This window comes from Myxocyprinus asiaticus, chromosome 25, assembly GCF_019703515.2.
Source record: "Myxocyprinus asiaticus isolate MX2 ecotype Aquarium Trade chromosome 25, UBuf_Myxa_2, whole genome shotgun sequence".
Lineage (NCBI taxonomy): Eukaryota > Metazoa > Chordata > Actinopteri > Cypriniformes > Catostomidae > Myxocyprinus > Myxocyprinus asiaticus.
The window spans coordinates 27,943,019-27,969,812 of record NC_059368.1 but is presented as its reverse complement, the minus strand read 5'-3'; the positions used below and the strand labels follow the sequence as shown (position 1 = coordinate 27,969,812).

The following is a 26,794-nucleotide window of genomic DNA, read 5'->3' as shown; positions in this document are numbered from 1 at the left end:
TCACAAATCATGACGGTCACTCCGTGACAATCCAAGCAGGTGATCCAGGCCATTTAAACTGTCAGGAGATTACTGCTGATTGCACTGGATCTGCATAAGCGTGTGAGTGCATATTCAAAGTAAAAGCTCTACACGTGTACTACAAGTAAATGTCTTATTCACTATGCACTGTATGCACAGTTGGTATGATTCTGTTTTTTTTTTTTTAAATGCAACTGTTAATGCGCACATGCCATCCATGGTTGCTGGACTACTGTGTACTGTTATTTCCTTCTTCCTAATATATTAACAATTTATTCATGGGCAAATTAATTATTAAAATTTGATGACTAAACAGAAATCAGAAGAAACTTATCTACTATTTAAAATACATTATTATTTTTTAGATTCTTTTCTTCAAAGTTAAATATAGTGCTAAATAAGAGTTTATAAATTTTTTAAGCAATTTTATGTTTATGTTATTTACTATATTAAATTGTGTGATATATTGTCATCGTATCGGCCAACCTGCTCTCTGGATATCGGCATCGGCCATTAAAAAACCCACATCGGTCGATTACTACTGATAATTGCTTTTATCGGCTGATACTGATGTTTGGCCGACATATTGGTATCTCTCTAATTTAGAGTTACAGTATATGGAAAAAAATAACAGCACACTGGATTGGAACAACATAAGATTGTGTAAATAAAGACAGAATTTTCATTTTTGGGTGAACTATTCCTCTAACAGAGTTAAAAATATCAATTCATTCTTAAGCTGTTATAAAGCTCTTTTCTGACTCTCACCGCTGACTGCCCTGCTCTGAGAGAAGTCTTATTACTCCAGTGGGCAACCCACCCTGACGGCTGTTGCTCTCCATGCCCAGCCATGCCCTGCTCTCCATGTAAACAGCCTGCCTTTGTTCAACCTCGATCGTTTTTTTCTCACACACTCTGTCCCTGTCTCTCTATGATTGGGCCACACACACAGTGCCCTCTGTTTCATAGCCCTGGCACCATGGTGAGCACAGTGGGTACAGAGTAAACATGATGTCAAAACTCATCACACCGTCACACACAGCATCACACAAACACACACAAATAACACCATTCACAACCTCACTGGATGTCTTACAGGCTCAGTATGAGCAAGAATGGCTGTTCTGTGTGAACACATACTGTATAAGGGCTCCAGTCTAAAAAAATGACTTAGGAGGCATTGGCTCCTAAACTGAAACATTAAGAAGCCAAATGGCTGTTATTAGTTGCTAAATCACAGAATTGCTCAATTTAGGTTGCTGTTCAGAAACAAGATAGAAAGCCGAAGGAGGACAGCTGATAACCCATTAATCGGAGGTTTAATAAACAGTATATACAGTTGTGGTCAAAAGTTTGCATACCCTGGCAGAAATTGTGAAATGTTGGCATTGATTTGAAAATATGACTGATCATACAAAAAAACTCTCTTTTATTTAAGGATAGTGATCATATGAAGCCATTTATCATCACATAGTTGTTTGGCTCCTTTTTAAATCATAATGATAACAGAAATCACCCAAATGGCCCTGATCAAAAGTTTACATACCCTTGAATGTTTGGCCTTGTTACAGACACACAAGGTGACACACACAGGTTTAAATGGCAATTAAAGTTAATTTCCCACACCTGTGGCTTTTTAAATTGCAATTAGTGTCTGTGTATAAATAGTCAATGAATTTGTTAGCTCTCATGTGGATGCACCGAGCAGACTAGATACTGAGCCATGGGGAGCAGAAAAGAACTGTCAAAAGACCTGCGTAACAAAGTAAAGGAACTTTTTAAAGATGGAAAAGGATATAAAAATGTATCCAAAGCCTTGAAAATGCCAGTCAGTATTGTTCAATCACTTATTAAGAAGTGGAAAATTCGAGGATCTCTTGATACTAAGCCAAGGTCAGGTAGACCAAGAAAGACTTCAGCCACAACTGCCAGAAGAATTGTTCGGGATACAAAGAAAAACCCACAGGTAACCTCAGGAGAAATACAGGCTGCTCTGGAAAAAGACGGTGTGGTTGTTTCAAGGAGCATAATACGACGATACCTGAACAAAAATGAGCTGCATGGTCAAGTTGCCAGAAAGAAGCCAATGCCACAAAAAATCCAAGTTACAATATGCCTGACAACACCTTGACACGCCTCACAGCTTCTGGCACACTGTAATTTGGAGTGACGAGACCAAAATAGAGCTTTATGGTCACAACCATAAGCACTATGTTTGGAGAGTGGTCAACAAGTATTGTGCTCTCTTTGCATGATCAGTCAAATTTTCAAAATCAATGCCAAAATGTCACAATTTCTGCCAGGGTATACAAACTTTTGAGCACAAATGTATAGTTGAGAAGATAAGTTTGCATTCCCTTTTGTCTCATACATTTTCACACTCCTTTCATAATTTATATAAATATAAAAAGACAAAATATATTTTATTTTGTACTGCTCTTCAGAACCTACATTAAAGATATTTACATATAGCATGCATATAGTTGAGTGTTGTCTTCTTGAGCATCAATGTTTGCACCTTGTGTAATAGTTGTGTATAAGTTAAAAACAGTGGATTAAGCAAGTCAGATGGGAGAAGCAGCAAAATGACTGTCACTCTCTCAGCAGCTGTAATAGTAACCCCCTCACAGCTGTTAGTTTTTTAAAACTAATTCCAGGGTAATATAACAATAAGCATAATGTTATAAATTTACACTCAATATTATAATAATTATAAATATAAATTATAATATATATATTTTTTTTAAATGTGAGATTTATGCTGCTAAATAAGGCAGAAACTTGTAATCACAGTCTGTGAAAAAAGGTCTCTTGTGCTACTCCAATCCCAATCAACAATTACCAGAAGAAAATAAAGTGATACACGATACGGGACTTTTAATTATAAAGAAGAACGAAATACACATGGGACTCTTATTTTGAAATGTCTGAGCTCCCAGTTGTGAGCTCACTGATGGCTGATTCGCTGAGTAAGTGAATCTGATTCAAACTGCTAACCTGAGCTCCTGAGTTCAAACCCTTAGTTCTTTTCGAGTGATTCATGAAAAAGACACGTCAAAAGAGTCATTTGTTCACGACTCTCTCACGCTGGGTTTGTTGTTGCGTGCGGTGCAGCGAGCTCATCAGATACAGAATGGGTGAAAAGCGGCGCGAGACACACTGGCGCTCTAAAGATGTATTCAATAACTTACAAGATGTTATCTGACGAAACCACATATTGAACTCACACAACCCGACTGTTGCCAATGGCGACTAGATTTAAAATTATTTTCACAATCAATCATTTTTGGTAGCATTTGCGGCCATTTTAATCGCAGTCTGGAGCCCTGTGTATGCATGTTTAAGAGCTCTATCAGGACCTACAGTCAACTGCTTTGGTCACTATGCGTGAGAATTATGGTAGGGGACGGGCTGCTGTGATATGCTGTGGAAATGGAGTTTGCACTGCTTCTGTGTCAGAGGGGAAGCCCTAGTAAGCTTCCACAGAAGGAAGACGAGGAAGGAAGAGGGGGCTCAGCTGGACCGGATGGCAGCCCTGCACAAGCAGCCAGGAAGAGGCCCCTGAACCCCAACAGACATGCATCCATCTGCGGTCATTTAGTGAAATGACTGGGTGGGTGTGGTACTTTGGATATAAAGTGTGCCCATTGCTAAAACAGGGGCAATGACCACTGTTCACACACTTGGGAAATAATCATACACTGGGTAGATCTTTGTTTAGTATGTTGTTCTGTCTGGATCTAGTCTTGCATAAAGATTTTTGACTATCGGCATAAAGTCTGGTTCACATTGCATTACTCTGGCCAAGAACCGCCTACTAAAGAAGGGCCTGTCTAACAGATATTTAAAGTGACCAACCGCAGTTTTTACCTTTTTACATAATGTTTATGGCCTGTTAAATCAGAAATTAGTTACACTGTAAACCCTAATGTTGTTGTTACTGGAAAAATCAAGTTGTCTTAATTAAACATTACTTGAAATGTCAAGTTTTGGGCTCATTACTCAAAAATAAATTTTTTTCTTTAAAAATCCATAGACTTAAGATTTTAGGTGTTAATAACTGAAACTATTGAGTACAAAACTGAAGCTATGGGGTATACCCACAATGCCTTGCACTTGAATTATTTAAATATGATTTTTTTGGTCAAAGGGAATATATGGGAGCATTTAAATACTAATTAAGTATTATTTATGTTGTTTTGTTGCAAATAGTTGTTTTGTGTGAAGTCACCATTAGGGTGATCTGTATCCCCTGTGGTCAAGTTGGACCCTGTAAACAATATCTAATTTCTCCAAGGACTTCAGTTGCACATGCACAAGGAGAACTAAGTTGATTTAATGACTGACCTAAAATCAGTTGTAATCTTCAATATTGAAGCTGTTATTTAATGACCTAAATTTCAGTCCAATCGATTAAAATTATTACGTTGAAACAGCAACATTTAAATAGCAAATCTGAGTTAAGCCTACTTGCATCTCGCTACCTTAACTTATATAGTTAAATTCATTCAATATGAACACCAAGTTAAGCTAACTTAAATTACACAAATTTTGGAGACATCAGTACTCAATTCAACTCAATCAATTGAGTAGTCAACTCCATAGGGTTTTCAGTGTATAACTCTGAGAACAAAGCATAATACAGGTGTCCTCAAGGATATCTAATTTTCATGCAAGGTTCCCACATTTAGATAAAGATATTTTCATGATTTTTACATTGCTTTTCCAATCGTTTGTGATTACTGGGTAAGGATTTTATATGTATATATATATATATATATATAATTTTTCAGAGATTGTACTCGTAAAAAGCAACGTCTAGCCGATTAAATGTCACAGTCATTTCACCTGTGTACGTAGCGTTGCTGATGAATGGAGTGGATAGCAAGCACCATCTCTGCCACGTAGAACTTGGACATGTCCTCCGGGAGTCGGTCTTCAAATTTACTTAGCAAAGTCAGCAGGTCGCCACCCACATAATAATCCATCACCAAGTACTGCAGGAGGAGACATTACCATATTTATCACAAAACACCATTCAATTACACAAGCACTGATTATGCAATTATAATTTCAATCGAAAGACATGAATAGGAGAATTACGAGTATTGATCATACAATAGGTCACAGAATGCATTGTGCCATCAGTGTGTTTGAAGGTGTTTCTATAGGATATAAACTCTAGAGCAGCAGAATGAGTGCAGAGATGGAGATACAAACCAGGTAGTTGTCATCCTGGAAGGCATAATGCAGAGTGGTTATCCACTGGCAGTCTCCGTTCACCAGGACGTTCCTCTCTTCTCTGAAACACGCCGTCTATGTAGATGCAAACAGACTCATCAGATGCAAGAAAAGGCCTTAAACATTGTCAATTTAGTGTTTTGCTCTGATGAAGCCTACAGTGTGTTTTGACAACCTATCTAACTACATTTGTCTGAGTTCAAGTACAATCAAGTAGCGATCAAGTACGGTTGGGTGATTGGGAAAAGCCCAATGAAGCTCACAGTAGATTACTGCCAAAGCCAAGTAACAAAAGTTCCCCTAACTCGCCTCTGGGAGAACTGTGGACACTGCCAGAAGTGATCGAGCTGAAACTGGGGCAAGAAGGAGCTGGAGTAGAACTGAAAGTGACCTAGCTCTCCTTTAGACATCACTGAGTTTGACTGCTTAGCCATTAGTGTAAGAGACATTAACTGTTCTTGATCTGTGAGAATACTTGGGATGAGTTCAGAGTGCTGTTCTGGAAAGGTACGACAATGGATTTTGAGCAGAAACGTCCTTACCTCGGCCCTCTTCAGCATCTCCCACTTGTTGAGGATCTTCATGGCATAAACACGCTCGGTGTGTTTCATCTTTACCACAGCAACCTAAACGAATGAGGTAAGGAGGGGTTAGCCAATGCATAAATCCAATAAAAATACAGTGGGATTAAGAGGCAGTGGGGAATTCGACAATTTCTATTTTCCTACTTTAATAATTTTATACACTTGTGATCCACTTAGACTGAAATCCCTACAGGGAAAGAAACTCTCTGAATGAGATGCTTTTGATCTTTGATGACTCTGAAAGCCAAAAAACATGAAAGCTGAGACTTGAGACTGATTAATATTAGCCTAAATAGGGGAACTAGCTAAGAAGTGTACAGACAAATTTGTCAAAAGCATATTAAAGGTGTGCAAGGGTGACTAAGGTCTTCCCTTCACCAGGAGTGACTCAATAACATTAGGAAAGGGATTGGTTGGAGAGGTTATTAACTTGAGGAGCTGAGAACAAACACCCTGCCTGCAGGAGGACATACCAGACAGGGAGGGACATACATTATGAATGCAGCGAAGGACTATGAAATTGTTGGACATAACTAAAAGCAAACAACTATCTGTTGCCAAGGATCGCTATCAGGGTTTGAAATTAGCACCCGCCAAATGTGGGTACATTTTTTGCAGTGGTGGATAACTGTGTTCAGTGTCGGTCGACCTATAAGATGTCTCCGGATGACATGACAAGAAATGTCATTAAACAAACAAACACACCTGATTAGATTTTGAAGAGCAGATGAAAGAATAGCCGTCAAAGCGCATGTCTAATTAGCTGTATGATAATGTCTTGAAAATTCAAACAGAATTCAAATATAATTTGAATTTTGCTAATATTTAAGTAAAAATTCCAAATTTTGTTTCTAGGGTTGACAGCCTTAAATCTCTACAATATGGGTTGAGTAGTGTAGATTGGTTTACAAAAACTGTGAGATTTGTGACAGTCCCATGACTTAAAGGAATGGACTCTTTTCACACTTCTGAGTCTTGGAACCAATAGCGGTATATGGGAGTGAATGGGAGACCACGGCAAATATAATATAATTGTTCCAACATCCCAAGAAAAATGCCCCTATTACGTTCCACAACTTCCAAATGAAGAAAAAAAATTGAGTGCGATGGATTACGACCGTCGGAAGAGAGAAGATGGCAATTTGACTGTCACTCTCTCAGCAGCTGTGTTACAACCCTTATCGCATCTGTGGTACCTCCATTTTTTAAATTCCAGGTTAATATTATACTATTAAAGTATAATTTTATAAATTTACTCTCAAAAATTTTAAATGAGCAAATATAAAAATGATTTCTAGATTTACACTGCTAATAAAAGGTGGAAACATGTCATCATTGCCTGTAGTTCACCCAAATATGAATAATCGGTCATCACATTTATTTATTTAATCCTTGTTTAAAATCTGCGTGCTGAACACATAAAGAGATGTTGTTCACACCGTTCTTTTCCATATAATGAAAGCATACAGTGACCAGGGACTGTCAAGCAAGAAAAAGAAAAGACACAAAAGCACCATAAAAGCAGTCCATACATCCATATGACACACTATATTACAAGTCTTCTGAAGCTGCATGATAGTCATATGATGGTTACCCTCAGTGGAGGAACAGTGTTACCCACACATGGCCCACACCCACATACCTGGCCTGTGCACAATGTGCTGCTTCAGCAAAGAGCATGGCACAAACTGTGACTTTGCATACTAATGGCAAATAACGAACCCCAGCAGTGTTTTCCATGCTTCAACCCCCTTTGATGCCCTTATGCAGTATGAGTTTGTGTGCATGCATCAAAGTATTTGAAAAGTACACTTTGACAAACTCAAACAGAGGTTTAATGACACACACTCGCTTCTTATCAGTCAAGCTCCTAACCACACCAGATAACTGACCTCATTACGAAAACAAACCGAACCCAGAGTGCTTAGAAACCCCCCAATCCCTCGGTGTGTCCTGTCCTCTTTCCCTTTCTCCTTTTTTAGACACACATTTCCACAAAGGCAGTCAGCCTAACCTGATTCAAAATGCAGGAGAGGTACGTTGAGAAACAGAGAGGATGATGACCAGTGTGGACTTGTGTTCTTAAAGATCTCTCCACAAATAAATCATGTACATAAACCGTTATGGTCCTAAGGGATCAAAGGTCATGGCAGATTGAGCGGTTCTGACATAAAGATCTATACAGCGAGACAGGTGCTAAGCAACCTTGCAACACTGAGGACAAGGAAGGCTTTGCATCACTGTCAAATATGTAATGCAAGATTAAAATTTCTATGGGCCTTATTTTATAACTAAGAGGTTATACAGCGCACCAGGGACAGCTGGAGAACACTGACCTAGCCCACCTGGGTCCATTAACACAAAGTAATTTAAAGCGTTTTGATCGTTGAATTGCTAATCATTTGGCTACATTCCTATACATTTGTTATAGCGAGCTTCTTGTGACAGAATCAGAAAGAAATTCAGAATGTCGCTTGTCACGACTGGTCAGGACAAAAACTCAGATTAACAAGGTAACGATTATCTTTTGTTGCGTGTCATGTTACCGCCTTGCGTCTGATTAGGACACAGTGTTATACTTGGCCAAGTAGTATCTTGTATGAATCACAATCCACCTCCTGGGGCCACCTTAAGTGACTGGATTGCTATCCATCTCAAATGCTTTTTGGAGGCCATTTACACTTGATCTTTGTTTATGCATTAAAACGCATGAAGTGGCCAAGCCTTTTATCTTAAAATTCACAAATTTTTATTACTAGGCTCTTTAAGATAAATAATTTTTTTGATAATACCAGATAATACTACACATGTAAGCACCAAATAATATAACGCCATTAAAGATGTTAGGGGGGCCAGGGCCTGGGTAGCTCAGCAAGTAAAGACGCTGACTACCACACCTGGAGTCGCAAGTTCGAATCCAGGGCATGCTGAGTGACTCCAGTCAGGCTTCCTAAGCAACCAATTGGCCCGGTTGCTAGGGTGGGTAGTGTCATGCTGGGTTAACCTCCTCGTGGTCGCTATAATGTGGTTCACGCTCTCGGGGCCAATGGTGAGTCGTGCGTGGATGCCGCGAAGAATAGTGTGGGCCTCTACACGCGCTAGGTCTCCGTGGTAACGCGCTCAACAAGCCACGTGATAAGATGCACAGACTGACGGGTCTCAGAAGTGGAGGTAACCGAGATTCGTCCTCCGCCACCCGGATTGAGGCGAGTCACTACGCCACCATGAGGACTTAGAGCGCACTGGGAATTGTGCATTCCAAATTGGGGAGAAAAAAAAACAAAACAATCATTGCTTTCATGATCGATAATTGCTGTCACTTTCAGCCCTAACATTGCCAGGGAGGTTGAGTCTAAACGCTGTTTTCATCTTATAATTGGCATACAATCTTAATTAAGTCAGTGTACCTTTAGAAAACAGAAGCTGTCGTCGACCTTAAATCAATACAGAGGGCTGGGTCTGGCTTGTACTTTGACCTAATCATTTGCTACATGAGTGATTCACTGCACTAACTCAATACAACAAATAAAGAGATCAACGTTTATACTCAACCCATAGAGGCCTGACTGTTTAGCAGTCAATACAGGCAGTTTTGTCTGTGCTGTAGTGACTCACTGTGACATTATGTAAAAAATTTCTGCTTCATTCTGGTTCTCCTTGATTCCCCTCCCTGTTTCATGTTTTGGTTCTCATTCTATTCAACAGAATAATTATTCAGAATAAGTCTCAGGTGAGGCAAAAAGGAGTGCCATTGAAGTATGTGTGTCTACTAAACACTACCACAAAAAGTTAAGACTTGAAAAGGAAAATCTTGTGTCGTTGAAAGCCCACATGACTTTTTTCTGTTAACCACAAAAGGTGTTTAGCAAAATGTTCATTCCGTGTTTTCCGCGTATTTAAACTTGCAGCGTCACTGTTGATTGCAAGACACAAGGGAGCCAACTGTGACGTCAAACTTGGGACAATGCTTGGAAACACATTTGAGTTTCAAGATCTAATGGTGAAAAAGATTTTCCATCTATCAAGACATTCATTTCTGTCTGTTCGACACACAAAGCTATCATTTGGCTTCAGAAGACTTGGAACATTGAACAAGAGTCAATATGGACAAGAGCACAGCCGATAGAGGTTTTTGCCAAAACAATAACAAAAAAAACTAAAAATACTTAGTCTTTCTAAGTATTAGAAAGCTGTTATTGCAGGCACAGAGGCTACAATAGTCCAAAATTAATAACATCCCAAATGCAGTTTATTGTGCAACCAAAATCCCAATAATGACCAGAAAAAAGAAGAAAAAAAAACCCCACCAGCATCGGCACAGATTAATTGGTAAAACCATTCAGGGCTGTCACTATCGATTATTTTTGTAATCGAGTAATTGATTTATTATTCTAACATTTAATCGAGTAATCTAAAAAATTATTTAATAACTCAGATAGCATAATGTTGTCAAGGTGAAGTCATGTTTGGCTAAAGTTTTTAAAGTATTAGCCAAAGTTTTGATATACTCTGACTGAATACGAACAACAACATGAAAAATATACATAATTCAAGCAGACAGACACTGGTAACTGCCCACCTTTTTTTAATGCAAGATCTACTTTTTTCATTGACTAGTTCACCACAATCTAGCCATTTCAGTTTAGAACTCAAAGAAACCAGGCCATGGAAATAAAATCTTATTCCCACCAAAATCCCACCAATCTTATTTATTAAGGATGAGTTATACATACACATCCGTGTGGCTTTAATTGCAAGTTCACGTTGAGTTTTGATTGACAGCATAAAGACCTGCGTCTTTATTCAGTAAATAAAGTTTTCTGGGTTCCTATATTGAGTTTTACCTGTGATAATGGCAATTAACTATAAAACAAAAATTGTCAGAAGTGTTGTCACAGTACCAAAATTTCAGTAGTTGATACCGATACCAGTGAAATTTCACAGTTCTCGATACCAATTTCGATACCACAGCAAAAGTATGCTAATATGATAATGTGCTATTGAACACACCAGTTTAGTTATTTTTAATAACTTCATAATTATTTTAATTATTATTATTTTCACCACCCCTGGAAGTTCGCTGGTTCGCTAGTTCGAATCCCAGGGTGTGCTGAGTGACTCCAGCCAGGTCTCCTAAGCAACCAAATTGGCCTGGTTGCTAGGGAGGGTCGAGTCACATGGGGTAACCTCCTCGTGGTCGCTATAATGTGGTTCGTTCTCGGTGGGGCACGTGGTGAGTCTCCGCGGTCTCAGACGTGGAGGCAACGGGGATTCTTCCCCCACCACCCGGATTGATGCGAATCACTACGCGACCACGAGGACCTGGGAATTGGGCATTCCAAATTGGGTGAAAAAGGGAAAAAATAAAAATAAAAATAATTATTATTTTCCAGAACTCAAGGTTTTAAAGTTTAATTTAATTTCATTGTCAAAATGGTGTCTAATCAATTAATTATTAAAACATTTAACAAGTGAAAGTAGAACTTTTCAAGATGTCATTGCATTTTTTTTTGACAAAGTTTAATAGCAGTCTTGCTTGTGATATATTGCTCAATTAGTATTATTATTATTATTATTTTTTACTAGTACTACTACAGTGAATATTAAATTTTACTATACAGCTGTAATATATTTGTCACAATTTCTTCAATTTCAGGCATCTAGCTTTTATTATGAATCGTGCTTTTATTATGACGTGTTTTTTGCCGGAAGCTTCACTTGTCTGGATAAACAGTTTGCCACATGGCCCAGTGTGAACACTGAAGACTTTCAAGACACGTCTGAAATCTCATCTCTTTACACTGGCCTTTAAGTCTGACAAATGAAATGCAGGACATAGTTTTGGAGTGTTTGTAATTTAGAATACTGGTGTTTGTGTAAGTGGTCATTTTGAAATGTTGTTATGTTGTTTAGAATTTTACTACTTTGAAGCACTTTGGTCAACTCTGTTGTTTTAAATGCTATATAAATAAAGTTTAGTTGGAATTAAAGCGCAAATGCTGTGATTTAATTATATAAATATATAGTCTACATGTAATATGCACTTTACAGTGGACTGGTGCTCTGCTTTGTCATCTGATACAACGTGAATGATTCTCAATGTCTGTGGAGTTTCCAGTGTTTGAGCAGTCGGATTTATACAGGACACAGCTCATCCTCACCAAGATTGCAGCCTTTAACGGTTTAAAAAAAATCACACTAGGACAGGTCACGATTTTAATTTGATTAATTGTCCATTTCAGTGTAAAAGGATCAGAGCATGCATTCAAAATAAGCATGTGAGCATTTTAAAGTGGTTGTGTGTCAGTCATACTGCACGCTGGTATCGGATAGAGCCTGTGCTCGGTACTAACGGTACTGCAGAAACACTGGTATCATTACATCTTTTTTTATTTTAGTATCGACTTGGTACCGAAGTACCGGTATTTTTGACAATACTAGTCAGAAGTGGTGCACTGAAAACAATTACAAACTTACTAATCATGAATTCTAATTTACACAAGGAGGAAGAATGAAATTCAAACCACAATTTACTGAAAATAACCTTCTTAGATCATCTGGATTCAGTCAGATTTGTTGAACAGAAAGTTTTTGTTCATCCATCACTGCGTTTGTAACTTTAATCCAGTGCTTCCCAAATTTTTTTAAACTGCGGCACCCTTTATAGTGCCCCCCTGGCACAACAACCACTCAAAAAATAAACAAATATGAGATTGAAAACACTCCTTTATTTAAAAAAAAAAAAAAATATTGATATAAATATTAACAAATTAAATTAAAATAATGTAGCCGTCAAGTGTTTCTTCTGAACATTGCTTCAAGTTTTTAAAGTAATTATTCAAAAGCTAGTAATAAAATATAAACAAAAAGAGAACAGATTCAACAGTGCTGTAAGTTTTTTTTTTAGAAAGAGCAGCAATTAACCATTTAAAAATTGTGATATAAAAACTTTAAAAAGTAATTCAATGAAAAATTGAACAACTTAAATTTACTGTGTGATTATTAGATATACATTAGACTAATAAAGATTCGATACAGTCAGAGTTTGACTGAAAAGCAGACCTGTTATTTAAATTTATTGGGCTTAAAGTTTCTGAAGTTATGCAGCCAAGGACAGTGAGTGATTTTCTCTTTTTCTTGTCAATACTGTTGTTTGACTAATATTAACGATAGGCTTATAACAACTGCAGCACATCTATTAGGCTGCATTTACACCGCACAGATTGTATATTTTGATATAAGATTTTTGTCCTGTCTATATTACGTAATACATTAATGGCTTACATTAATATTGTGTCAAGACGGAGCAGATTTGTGTTCCGTCTGTTAACACTCCCGTAATACATTAACGTCTGTGTTAACATTCATATCGCATCAAGAATTGCATTTCAATGTTCACGTGCACAGTTGCATTCACCACGAGAAATGAGCGCTCTATAGATAGCACGTGCACATATGCATGTGAGCGTTAAAAAGCTTCCGGTTGTAGACAAACAACGCGCGGGTTCAAAATTGAGTCAGTACTTGGTACTGCCGGTACTTTTAACTGGTGGCTATTAAAATATTAAACTGAGCAGAACTTTTGCGGCACCCCAAGCCAGTCCTGGAGGAACCCGGTTTGGGAACCACTGCTTTAATCAAGTCTGATGGATGTCTTTTTCATGACATTATTGCTTCATAAAAGCATAAATTGCAAATGATTGCATACAGCTTAAGTCAGAAGTTACATACACCTTAGCCAAATACATTTAAACTCAGTTTCTAACAATTCTTGACATTTAATCATAGAAAACATTCCTTGTCTTAGGTCAGTTAGGATCACTACTTTATTTTAAGAATGTGAAATGTCAGAATAATAGTAGAGAGAATTATTTATTTCAGCTTTTGTTTCTTTCATCACATTCCCAGTGGGTCAGAAGTTTACATACAATTTGTTAGTATTTGGAAGCATTGCCTTTAAATTATTTAACTTGGGTCACACGTTTTGGGGAGTCTTCCACAAGCTTCTCACAATAAGTTGCTGGAATTTTGGCCCATTTCTCCAGACAGAACTGGTGTAACTGAGTCAGGTTTGTAGGCCTCCTTGCTCACACATGCTTTTTCAGTTCTGCTCACAAATGTTCTGTCAGATTGAGGTCAGGGCTATGGCGATGGCCACTCCAATAACTTGACTTTGTTGTCCTTAAGCCATTTTGCCACAGCTTTGGAGGTATGCTTGGGGTCATTGTCCATTTGGAAGACCCATTTGCGACTGAGCTTTAACTTCATGGCTGATGTCTTGAGATGTTGCTTCAGTATATCCACATAATTTTTCTTCCTCATGATGCCATCTATTTTGTGAAGTGCACCAGTCCCTCCTGCAGCAAAGCACCCCCACAACATGATGCTGCCACCCCCATGCTTCACGGTTGGGATGGTGTTCTTCGGCTTGCAAGCCTCACCCTTTTTCCTCCAACCATAACAATGGTCAATATGACCAAAAAGTTCCATTTTTGTTTCATCAGACCAGAGGACATTTCTCCAAAAAGTAAGATCTTTGTCCCCATGTGCACTTGCAAACTGTAGTCTGGCTTTTTTTTTGGTAGTTTTGGAGCATTGGCTTCTTCCTTGCTGAGCAACCTTTCAGGTTATGTCGATATAGGACTCGTTTTACTGTGGATATAGACACTTGTTTACCAGTTTCCTCCAGCATCTTCACAAGGTCCTTTGCTGTTGTTCTGGGATTGATTTGCACTTTTCGCACCAAACTACGTTCATCTCTAGGAGACAAAATGTGTCTCCTTTCTGAGCAGTATGATGGCTGCGTGGTCCCATGGTGTTTATACTTGCGTACTATTGTTTATACAGATGAATGTGGTACCTTCAGGTGTTTGGAAATTGCTCCCAAGGATGAACCAGATTTGTGATTTTTTTTTCTGAGGTCTTGGTGATTTCTTTTGATTTTCCCATGATGTCAAGCAAAGAGGCACAGAGTTTAAAAGTAGGCCTTAAAATACATCCAAAGGTACACCATCAATTCAGTGCACCTCCTACCGGAAGCTAATTGGCTAATTTTCTGGAATTTTCCAAGCTGCTTAAAGGCAAAGTAAACTTAGTGTATGTAAATGTCTGACCCACTGGAATTATGATATAGTCAATTAAAAAAGTGAAACAATCTGTCTGTAAACAATTGTTGGAAAAATTACTCATATCATACACAAAGTAGATGTCCTAAATGACTTGCCAAAACTATAGTTTGCTAATATGAAATCTGTGGAGTGGTTAAAAATGAGTTTTAATGACTTCAACCTAAGTGTATGTAAACTGACTTCAACTGTAGATACATCGACAATGAAGGGCTCAACTTCTCTTCCGCATCTGGACGCAGCGCTGCAAATCACATGCAGTCTACCTAGTGAACTTACCGTGCTGTGTCCAGCACATCTGTAAAAAATGGATGCCGTCTTTTCAAGGAGTGTAGCATTGCTGAAGTGATGTTATAGTTTTCATGTTGACCGACAACTACATTGTTTTTCAAACCTAAAGTGAAGTGCTCTAAGCTGACACCTCCACTTCACTTCTGCCTTTTCGATTTGTAAATTCAGTAATTTTGTAATCAAGGAGTTAAAAAAAAAAAAAAAAAATAGAGTAATCAAATTAAATCGAGTAATTGTGACAGCCCTAAAACAAATATATCGGTCTACCTCTAATATAGACTACTTTCAATGTATTTTTATTGTGGTTTTTGTCATTGTATGGAGCTCAACAGCATTCAATTTCAGTCTATGGAAAAAGAGCGACATGAACATTCTGCTAAACATCTCCTTTTATGTTTCACAGAAGAAAGTCGTCATGAGGGCCAGTTAGTGCTGACAATTGTCAATTGTCATGTTGTTATTTTTTGGTGAACTATTCCCTTAAGGGCGAGAATGTCCCACTTGCTTTTCACTGTCCCCTTCTGCATTTCATGACCCCAGTCCACCTCTGACCACACCTATCATATCGTGTCTAAAGACATGGATTCAACCACTTGAGTCATATGGATTACTTTTATGCCCCCGTTATGTAGATTTTGGAGTTTTGACATTTTGGCACCCATTCAATTATATTGTGAGGACCTACAGAGCTGATATATTCTTCTGAAAATCTAAATTTCTGTTCTGCAGAAGAAAGAAAGTCATACACATCTGGGATGCCAGGAGGGTGAGTAACTCATGAGAGAATTTACATTTTTGGGTGAGGTATCCCTTTAAGAAGGCCTGAATTCAACGCCTTTAGCTGGGACCTCGCCATTAATCGTAAACAGGAAATGCTCAGAGATTTATCTGGAAGTACATCCTGTAACGTTAGAGCCACAGGAAACGGCTGGGAGAGGGAACAAAACAGGAGCCCCATGTCCACACATAAGCCTGAACCCTCTGAAATGGACACAAACTACAGCAAAGGCTATCAATAGTCCAACTTGATGATAACAGAAAGACCGCAAAAAGCCCCAAAAGCTCTGAGTCACCATTAGATTCATGTGACTCGTTAAAATAAAAAAATTCCAGGGCTGAGAAGGAAAGATTGTTGAGGTCTCTGTGACTGAGGGGACAGCGAACAGCACAAATTATATGTATGGTGAGACGCTATTTTTTTTGTCAAAGTCACTCCTCAGAGACTGTCCTTGTTTCCTGAGACTTTCCTGGAAGCTGCACCAGCTGCCCAGCCCAGCTTCCTCTGCCACTAATGGTATCACTGCCAGGAATCTACTGTGAGGAGAAAAACTTGGTTGTAAGAACGCTAGATGACCAGTGACCTCTTTAAATCGTAAGATAAAAGACAGTTCGCATCAAGTTCAAGTGTGCAATTAAAACAAAAACAACTGGCATATGGGCATATGAACAATAGATATTTAGGGTGTTTTTTTTTTTTTTATGCTTATTCACATGACCACAAACCACCAAAAATAGTCTTACTCAGTTTCCGAATCAGGCAATGAGACATCATGCATTCTTATGCATCCGTGGAGTTGATTTCCGATCATCGCAAAAGTATTGAATTGAATGCAATTTCCCAAGGAAATGAGTCAGAGACACAACATTCATTTAATTACGAGGGAGGTGTAATGACACAGCAGAAATGTGCGACACAGCACAATGTTTCTCTCCTAATTAGGAAATGTCCAAAAATCTGTGTCGACACTTGCCAATTCAACTTAAAGGTAAAGTTTTTTGTTTTTTTTATTGTCATAATTTACTCACCCTCATGTTGTTTCAAACCTGTATGACTTTCTTCCATCATAGTTATTATAGTTTAAGTGGTTTCTCATAGCTGCTTGTATTTCAATAAATTGCCTTCTGATATCAGCTCACATTCTTCACATCTCTTGCAATGCATCTGAGGCAGATGAATGCAAATGCAATTATGTGCATGAAAATTTGGCACACGTTTTGAAGAAAAGTTGATGACGCAAACATTTGGAGGGGTGTGTGGGTAGCAATGAAATTGGGTACGGACCAAGCAACTGAACCAAAAGTCAAAACAGCTTAAAACACTATATAAATGTTTATAAAACTCCCACAATATGAGGCATGATAGTGAACAGAAGGAAGAGTTAGAGCAAAGAAGGGAAGTGTAGTAGAGAATCACAGAGGAAGACGGAGTGTACAGAGAAAGAAGGTGTACTTTATGTGCTCTGAACATTCCAAGTCTTTAACTGGAGGACTGTGAAGCACATTCCGCTGAAAAACAAACGATCCATCTAAAACAGCTAGATTTGTGCCGGCCCAAGAATAGCAGTCCAACACCAGGCCAAGCCCCTGGGGAATTGGCAGGGGGCGAGAGCAGGGAAAGTCGGAAGAGAAGAAGGGGGGGGGTCGCTTGTGGTTGCTGATAAGATGCTGGAGGAAGACATGAACACTTCTCTGTTTGGGGTTTTCATTGGACACATAAATGCAATCTAATGAATATGATACAGCATAATGTTCATATGGGTCATGAAAACAAAGCCTAGGAAAACCAAAGCAAACTACGCAATATGGCAAAATCTGAAGTGATTCAGAGGTGAATTCACTGCACTTTGAAGCATGCCAAAAAGGCAACTTGCTTTTTGGAGGCCGTTCAAGCGAGAAGGGCAATAGACGGTACATGAGCTACTTTCTTACCTCTCCAAAGGCCCCCCTGCCAATCACTTTGAGCATCTCGAAGTCGTCTCTGTGGAGACGCATCTCCTTCACGGTGGTTGTGAATGGCTTCACTGCAAAGACAGAGATAAAGAGACAATGTGTTATCTTCCACTAAGGGTTTTTTTTTTTTTTTTTTAAAGAGCATCATCCATGCTGTCGGGGTGACCACTAGATCTAACAGGATGCTGGTTAGATACTCTTTGAAAAAATCTGATTAGAGAGTAAAGCTCAGAGAGTTGCAACCAATGTTTTTTTTAATGACCTAATCATATGTAAAAATCAGCCGTGTCTAGATATAACACCCTGTTTACACCGGGCGCGTCCTTGACATGACGGCTTGAGACTGTCCACACTTAACATGTTGAAGCAAATGTTCTAAACCCTTTATTTGTCTTGTTGGAAGGAGTAGCAACAGGGCATGCAGCACAAAAAGGAACATGGCATCTGTTTATTGTCAGCGCCATAACGGACGCTTTCAGTGTAAACAGCATCACTGATCATTTTAGGAAAGATATGCTTTTGACGCAATGCTATGCGGTGCTCGCGTTCATTGTAGACAGGGTGTAACCCTCCACATTCTCACATTCGCTGTTACTAAGATTAGGGTTCGGCCAATTACAGTTACAGCCACAATGTATCATGCATCCCTAGTCTAGACAACATTGTCACTGGGACTCAATAACACTACACAACCAAAACACAGTCAGAGCTTCAGAGACAAAGTCAAAATTCAATATAGCGCTTTAAAAGAGATACAAGAGACAATGTGGCCTAAACAGGGTGCACTACATTTAATGATGTCAAACTGTCCTCCCTCTTGGTTTACGAGGCACCACTGGGGGCCTGGCGAGCACCCAAGACACAGCTAAGCCAGCCTGAACGCCTCGCCATATGAGGACATATGCCGAGTCTCATGTAGTTACAAAAGGCATTTATCACTCATAAGGGCTCCAAACTCTAAACACATACCAGGCCAGTGCCTCAAGTCATTCAAACAGAACCACACACTCAGAGCTGCATGGAAAGCACATCATCTGCTTTCAATGAGAGGATCCCTCAGAGTGGCCCTGCATCTATTGACAGATTTACAGCCCAGTATTCACAATGCCAGAACACAGCTATGTCATTCCAAAAACAGCTACAATGTTTGAAAATACAGAAGTGACACATTATCGCTCATTTTGGAAGCTAGTAGTATATTAACGGCAAAAGACGAGGGGTTTCCGAGCACATTATAATGTTGACTCATGAACTTGCTGTGTTCCACTGTGCTTGTCTACGTAATGACCACACAAACAAGGTTAGAAACAGAAATAGTTCTCTGACGCATTTTCTCAGCCTCATTCAGTACGACACGGACGATGTACATTCCTGCGTACAAACATCACGAGAGCTGGCTGAAATTGTCAGTTTAGATCTGACTGGCTAACTGCTATGCAGCTTCCAAGCATTAATGTATACGTTTTTTTTAAGTTCATAGGTAATCAAAGTTGTGTTTATAAGGTACTAGACTGCTACAACGAGCAAAAACATTGTTGCTTGAGAAGTTCAAGGGATCTGATCTTTTGAGTTTTGCTTTAAGCAGTGGGGATGGGAATTGATACAGATTTCCCTATTTGATTCGATTCTGATTCACAAGCTCTCGATTCGATTCTGTTTTCTATTCAATATCAATTAATGTGGATATTTTTTCATTTATAATGTCCCTTTTGCTTGCATATGAAAGAACTTCTCTCACTGTTAATGCTGTTAATTATACAGGAGCCCTTTTAACTAGGTACATTACGAAAATATTAATTTTACTAATTGTATTGTATTAGTTTTTCATCATTTTGGTCCCATTTGGGCTTTTTAAAAATGAACAAATCCATGTATTCAATCAATAAATAAGATATTATATTTCATCTATTATTTGTTAAATTTTTATCATTTAATTGCATAATTTGCAATATTTACAAGTATTTACATTGATTTGTTGAACGTGCTAAAACTGGTACTGTCTCTTTAACAAAACTGGAATTTCTGTAAAGAACATCTGTAAATGAGCGCATTTTAAAGAGACAGGGCTCGAATGGCTTTAACTCATCTGTGCTATGCTTTTTGATCAACAACTGACAGTAAAGAACAGAAAGGGTATTAAAAGAGACATTATTCAATGACAAATGGGTCATGTAGATCTCGTCTTTGGACACAAATTACACAGAACTTTTGAATACTCCACTACTTTACTACACAATTACTGGTGAGTGAAATGTAAACATTTACCAGCCAGTTGTCAAATATATTTTAGTTGCATAGCGTGAAATTTGGTTGCAAATGCAAGTGATTTCCTCTCATTGTAATGCAAGGTTGCACACAGAGTAAAAGATCGATCTTGGGATTTAACATTCAATATCGAGATCGTTCAAATGAAGATTGCTATACATTGGAAAATCTATATTTTTACCCACCCCTAATAGGCAGCAAGTAATATCCTCAATATCCAGAACATTGTCAAAAAAACTGTATATCCTACTTTTTTTTTAGGGTTATGCATCATCAATTTCAGACTTACCCATCCCAAAACATGTTAAAACAGCGAACAGTGGTCATTTTACATGTCAATCAGATGGCTCCTGCTTGTCTAGGTGGTTGGTACTTGGCCAGAGTTATGAGTTCCTTTTTTGATTTAAAACAATATCCAAAGTGAACATTGTAAACTTTTTGCTTTTGCGTGATGGTTACACACCTTGACATTTTTTAAAGTAATTTATGTTTTGTTAAATGCTTTTCAAAACTTTGTGAAACCAACATTAACTTTCTACAAATATTCTATGAACATTTATTGACACCAGGGCTAGGAAATATGTCAACAAAAATGACAGTATATCTCTATTTGATATATGTCTCGATAAAAATGTATTTGATCTGAAATGGCTCAATTTATTTTATTTTTTAAATCCATGGAACTATTATTTAATCTAAACAGCCATTGTAGCCAAGCAGATTCAATAATTTAAAGGCATTAAATAAAAATAATAAAGGTATGTTTCCCCACAGTTTTTCACTAAATGAACAGAAGGAAGACTGATATCTAATCATTTTCATTGATATGCACTTTTATTTTCATATGTACAGTTGTGCTCAAAAGTTTGCATACCCTTGGAGAATTGGTAATATATGTACCATTTTTAAAGAAAACATGAGTGAGCAGGCAAAACACATTTCTTTAATTTCTTATGGGATTCATATTCAACTGTAGGTTATAACAGAATGGCACAATCATAAAACAAAACATGGCAACAAAGAAAAAAATGAAATGACCCCTGTTCAAAAGTCTGAATACCCTTAGTTATTAATACTGTGTATTGCCCCCTTTAGCATCAATGACAGCGTGCAGTCTTTTGTAATTGTTGTCTATGAGGCCCCAAATTCTTGCAGGTGGTATAGCTGCCCATTCGTCTTGGCAAAATGCCTCCATGTCATGCAAAGTCTTTGGTCGTCTTGCATGAACTGCACGTTTGAGATCTCCCCAGAGTGGCTCAATGATATTAAGGTCAGGAGACTGTGATGGCCACTCCAGAACCTTCAACTTTGTTTGTTTGCTGTAACCACTGGAGGGTCAACTTGGCCTTGTGCTTAGGGTCATTGTCGTGCTGGAAAGTCCAAGAGCATCCCATGCGCAGCTTTCGTGCAGAAGAATGCAAATTGTCTGCCAATATTTTCTGATAACATGTTGCATTCATCTTGCCATCAATTTTCACAAGATTCCCTGTGCCTTTAGAGCTCACACACCCCCAAAACATCACTGAGCCACCACCATGCTTCACAGTGGGGATGGTATTCTTTTCACTATAGGCCTTGTTGACCCCTCTCCAAACATAGCGCTTATGGTTGTGACCATAAAGCTCTATTTTGGTCTCGTCACTCCAAATTACAGTGTGCCAGAAGCTGTGAGGCGTGTCAAGGTGTTGTCGGGCATATTGTAACCAGGATTTTTTGTGGCATTGGCGCAGTAAAGGCTTCTTTCTGGCAACTCGACCATGCAGCTTATTTTTGTTCAAGTATCGTCGTATTGTGCTTCTTGAAACAACCACACCGTCTTTTTCCAGAGCAGCATGTATTTCTCCTGAGGTTACCTGTGGGTTTTTCTTTGTATCCTGAACAATTCTTCTGGCAGTTGTGCTGAAATCTTTCTTGGTCTACCTGACCTTTGGTTGGTATCAAGAGATCCCTGAATTTTCCACTTCTTAATAAGTGATTGAACAGTACTGACTGCCATTTTCAAGGCTTTGGATATCTTTTTATATCCTTTTCCATCTTTATAAAGTTCCATTACCTTGTTACGCAGGTCTTTTAACAGTTCTTTTCAGTATCTAGCCTGCTCAGTGCATCCACGTGAGAGCTAACAAACTCATTGACTATTTATACACAGACACTAATTGCAATTTAAAAAGCCACAGGTGTGGGAAATTAACCTTTAATTGCCATGTAAACCTCTGTGTGTCACTTTGTGTGTCTGTAACAAGGCCAAACATTCAAGGGTATGTAAACTTTTGATCAGGGTCTTTTGGGTGATTTCTGTTATCATTATGATTTAAAAAGGAGCCAAACAACTATGTGATAATAAATGGCTTCATATGATCACTATCCATAAATAAAAGACTCTTTCTGCATGATCAGTCATATTTTCTAAATCATTGCCAAAATTTCACAATTTCTGCCAGGATATGCAAACTTTTGAGCACAACTGTATGTATATGTGGTAATACATATTTATATGATACATAGTAGCTTAATAAAAAGCAGTCTATCTTGTCCACAACACTGAATAAGAAGCACAGATGTGCATCCTTCACGTTCTAGTAAAGAAGAAGTTGGCTAAATGTAATTAAACAGGGACTGTTTCTCTATGCATACACCATAAAGTGTTTAAGAACAACATGACATCAAACACAGTTGATTTGCCAGTCTCCTTGTTTCATCCCAACCTACAGTTATGTCAGTGATTGCCAGGAAAGCACGAAGGCATATTCAGCTGACATCTCAGCAGAGAAGTGGTATATTACTGTATGTACTGTGTTAATGCAGCGTGTTATGATTTGACTTAATATATATAAAATAATAAAAAATAAGTCCAAAGGTCTGAAATGTCCCACGATCCACAAAGTGAAGTATTGAACTCAAATATGTATCTTCTATACAAGTTTTTATTAACAGTAATTCATTAACAATAATTAAACCATTCACAAATTCATCCTAAACATAGCCTTAATGTATTAAAATACATTGAACGAAAAGTATTTTAAGAGGAAAATGTCAATACTTGCATTTCTAAGGTGTATTAATTTGAATTACATTTAAAAAGTAGGCTACATGCACGATTAATTGATGGTAAATTTCAACGACAATCGATTACAAAACTGACTGAAAATTGGCATCCCTATTTAGAGGATTCTTTTTGTTGTATATAAGAAATATACAGTTGAAGTCGTAAGTTTACATACACCTTAGCCAAATATATTTAAACTCAGTTTCTAACAATTCTTGACATTTAATCGTAGAAAACATTGCCTGTCTTAGGTCAGTTAGGATCACTACTTTATTTTAAGAATGTGAAATGCCAGAATAATAGTAGAGAGAATTATTTATTTCAGCTTTTATTTCTTTCATCACATTCCCAGTGGGTCAGAAGTTTACAAACACTTTGTTAGTATTTGGTAGCATTGCCTTTAAATTGTTTAACTTGGGTCAAAATGTTTTGAGTAGCCTTCCACAAGCTTCTCACAATAAGTTGCTGGAATTTTGTCCCATTCCTCCAGACAGAACTGCTGTAACTGAGTCAGGTTTGAAGGCCTCCTTGCTTGCACATGTTTTTCAGTTCTACCCATACATTTTCTATCAGATTGAGGTCAGGGCTTTGTGATGGCCACTTCAAGACTCCAATGCGTCTCCTTCCTGAGCGGTATGATGGCTGTGTGGTCACATGATGTTTATACTTGCATACTGTTGTTTGTACAGATGAACGTGGTACCTTCGGGCATTTGGAAATTGCTCCCAAGGATGATCCAGACTTGTGGAGGTCCACAATTTGTTTTTCTGAGGTCTTGGCTGATTTCTTTTGATTTCCCCATGATGTCAAGCAAAGAGGCACTGAGTTTGAAGGTAGGCCTTAAAATACAACCACAGGTACACCTCCAATTCAGTACACCTCCTATCAGAAGCTAATTGGCTCATTGCCTAAAGGCTTGACATAATTTTCTGGAATTTTCCAAGCTGCTTAAAGGCACAGTTAACTAAGTGTATGTAAACTTCTGTCCCACTGGAATTATGATATAGTCAATTAAAAGTGAAACGATCTGTCTGTAAACAACTGTTGGAAAAAATTACTCATATCATGCACAAAGTAGATGTACTAAATGACTTGCCAAAACTATAGTTTGCTAATATTAAATCTGTGGAGTAGTTAAAAAATTAGTTTTAATGACTTCAACCTAAGTGTCTGTAAACTTCTGACTTCAACTGTATGTCTGTCCAATTTAATTCACCTTCACCTGGAGCTTTTATTTTGACAATGAAATTGCAGTTTGTAGTTTACAATGTTCCACATCTAATGAAACCAGCTGTGATCTCCTCCTGTTCTCTTATACTGTGCTGCCTTTGCAGTTACTAATGTTTGGAATTGTGCAACCATGTAGTACTTTTTTTCACAATGCATGAGAACTGCTCGAAAAGCACTAAAATACGAGCCTATGAGCCCCGTGCGTGCACAGAACAGCGCGTCAACTGTTTATTCTGAAGCGCGCACAGACTGTTGCGCCAAATGTGGGTAAATTTTGAGTTTGGCCGGTGAATTTTGCAGCGTCACTGGCCACTCTGTTGGGTGTTTTTTTGCTTTCTATCAGTTTGTCAGCTTGTAAAAATACATTTAAACACGTTCTAGTTTTGTCCTCAAGGGGCCTCTTTAGGCCTACAGTACAGTCAGTAACATGTGTTTACATAGAACGGCTCTTATTAGCTCGTAGTCCCACTGCTCTTCAATAGCCTCAAATGCTGTGTCTACCGACGCATGGTGAGTGAAGGTTGATTCAGTGCTTTTAATCTAGACTTCAAATGATGATTGCACACATTCTTTGTGCAGTTCTGTAGCTGGATAAGCAAACGTTTGATAAATCAACACTGTTTGTATACTTTGGGCATTTGAAAATTTTTCCAACTACAATCGCACATATTTAAGTAGACATCATCGCTCATATACTGAAAGCTAATAGTAGAAAATACACACTGGCTTTGTATATTACAAACTCGGCCTGAAGCGGCAGCTATTTGGTGGTGAGCGGGTGGGCATATACAATGTTTCTCATGCACCAGTGGGCACGTACCGCTAGCAATAAATCTCGATGCAAGATGAAAGCAATGTTCAGGAGCGTTCATGCCATCGAGATAAAGGGAAGACCACTCTTGGATTTCCGGTGGATGTGCGAGTAAGTTTTAATTACCCACCACCACACATACAAATTCTCTGATAATGATTGCATTATAATAAAAACCTAATCATTTTCATGATGTTTGGTTTCGTTAACAGTTCTTGAACGTGCTTTATTCCGGCGATGCGGACAGAAAACCTGAATAAAATACTCAGACAGTACTTCCTGATTTACTATTAAGCACCACAGCAACACTGCTACTGAATGTACAGCGCGAGACGAGACATAAAGCACTACCAGTAGACGATTCCCAAACAAATGAGTCTTTTGAACGGGTTCTTTTGAATCTACAGCACGAAACATAAGCGTCAGTGTAATCTGATTCACAAAGAAATTACTCTTTTGAACTGGTTCTTTTTGGTGAATCAACAACTGTTCTCCGTTTCCCAAACGCACGATTCTATGAGCCGGCACGACTCTATGAGCCGGCACTTTTTAGTGAATCAAAGAGACTTAGGATGAATCCGTTGGAGCTGATTGAATTAATTGACTCACTCCAAGTAAACCAAGAATTGCTACTGTGTTGTGTACTTAAGGCTCATGAGAGTTACTTACTGGTCGTTCATATGACAACATGAACTTTAAAATACAAATTTAGTTTTGTTGTAATAAGCAAATTATCTGATAAATCATTCTAAATGTTTTATCTGGCAATTAAATATTTCATAAAAAATAAAACAAGAAATTCTTTAAAAGTTCACTTTTAAACGTGCATACAGTATTGTTTATTTGTCTCATATGTCTGTAAAATCCACTTGTAAAATGCAATAAAAAAATTATATAAAATAAAAATAAAATGGCTGGTAAGAAATCTGACTGGCTGGTAAAAACAATTCATCTACCAGCCACCTTGGCTGGTGGGCTAAAAAGTTAATTTCAGACCCTGGGCCTAAGCGTTGATTCTGAAGAAAATCCCCTCCCATCACGTATTCGTTTTGAATAAAAAAATAAAATAATAAATAACGCAAAAGTGACTAATGGATTGATAAAAATACTAGAATTATTATAACATTATGATTATTTGTAGCGCAACATCTGGAATGTGCACTCCCTACCATGATGCAGCATTTTGCATAAGTATGATAGAAACGATTCTTGAAAATTTCTACCCGTTGATACATTTCTACCAGTATATCACCCACCCTTAGCCAATAATTTGCGAGACTAGGTACTAGCCAAGTCCAAATCTGCAGTAGGGAGAAGATACGCTAAAGACTGCGGTCATAGATCAGATGGAGGGATGGATGGATGGATGGATAAGCCTATTCCACACTGAGAAGTTCAAACCATGGCAAGTAATGTTTACTGATTTCTGTGGCCATGTACTATGCTCATG

General features: G+C 38.2%; 1 protein-coding gene across 7 annotated transcripts in view; it reads right to left on the bottom strand.

Moving 5' to 3' along the window:
• Window positions 1-26,794, bottom strand: part of LOC127416530 (serine/threonine-protein kinase MRCK beta-like) — a 118,055-nt gene that overhangs the window by 57,190 nt on the left and 34,071 nt on the right. For all 7 annotated transcript variants that reach the window (XM_051655964.1, XM_051655965.1, XM_051655966.1 and 4 more), the window contains exons 2-5: window positions 17,972-18,063; window positions 5,805-5,888; window positions 5,242-5,337; window positions 4,870-5,018 (exon numbers count right to left, since the gene is read on the bottom strand). In XM_051655964.1, coding sequence (XP_051511924.1) covers window positions 4,870-5,018; window positions 5,242-5,337; window positions 5,805-5,888; window positions 17,972-18,063 — 421 coding nt within the window. The remainder of the gene's footprint in view (window positions 1-4,869; window positions 5,019-5,241; window positions 5,338-5,804; window positions 5,889-17,971; window positions 18,064-26,794) is intronic.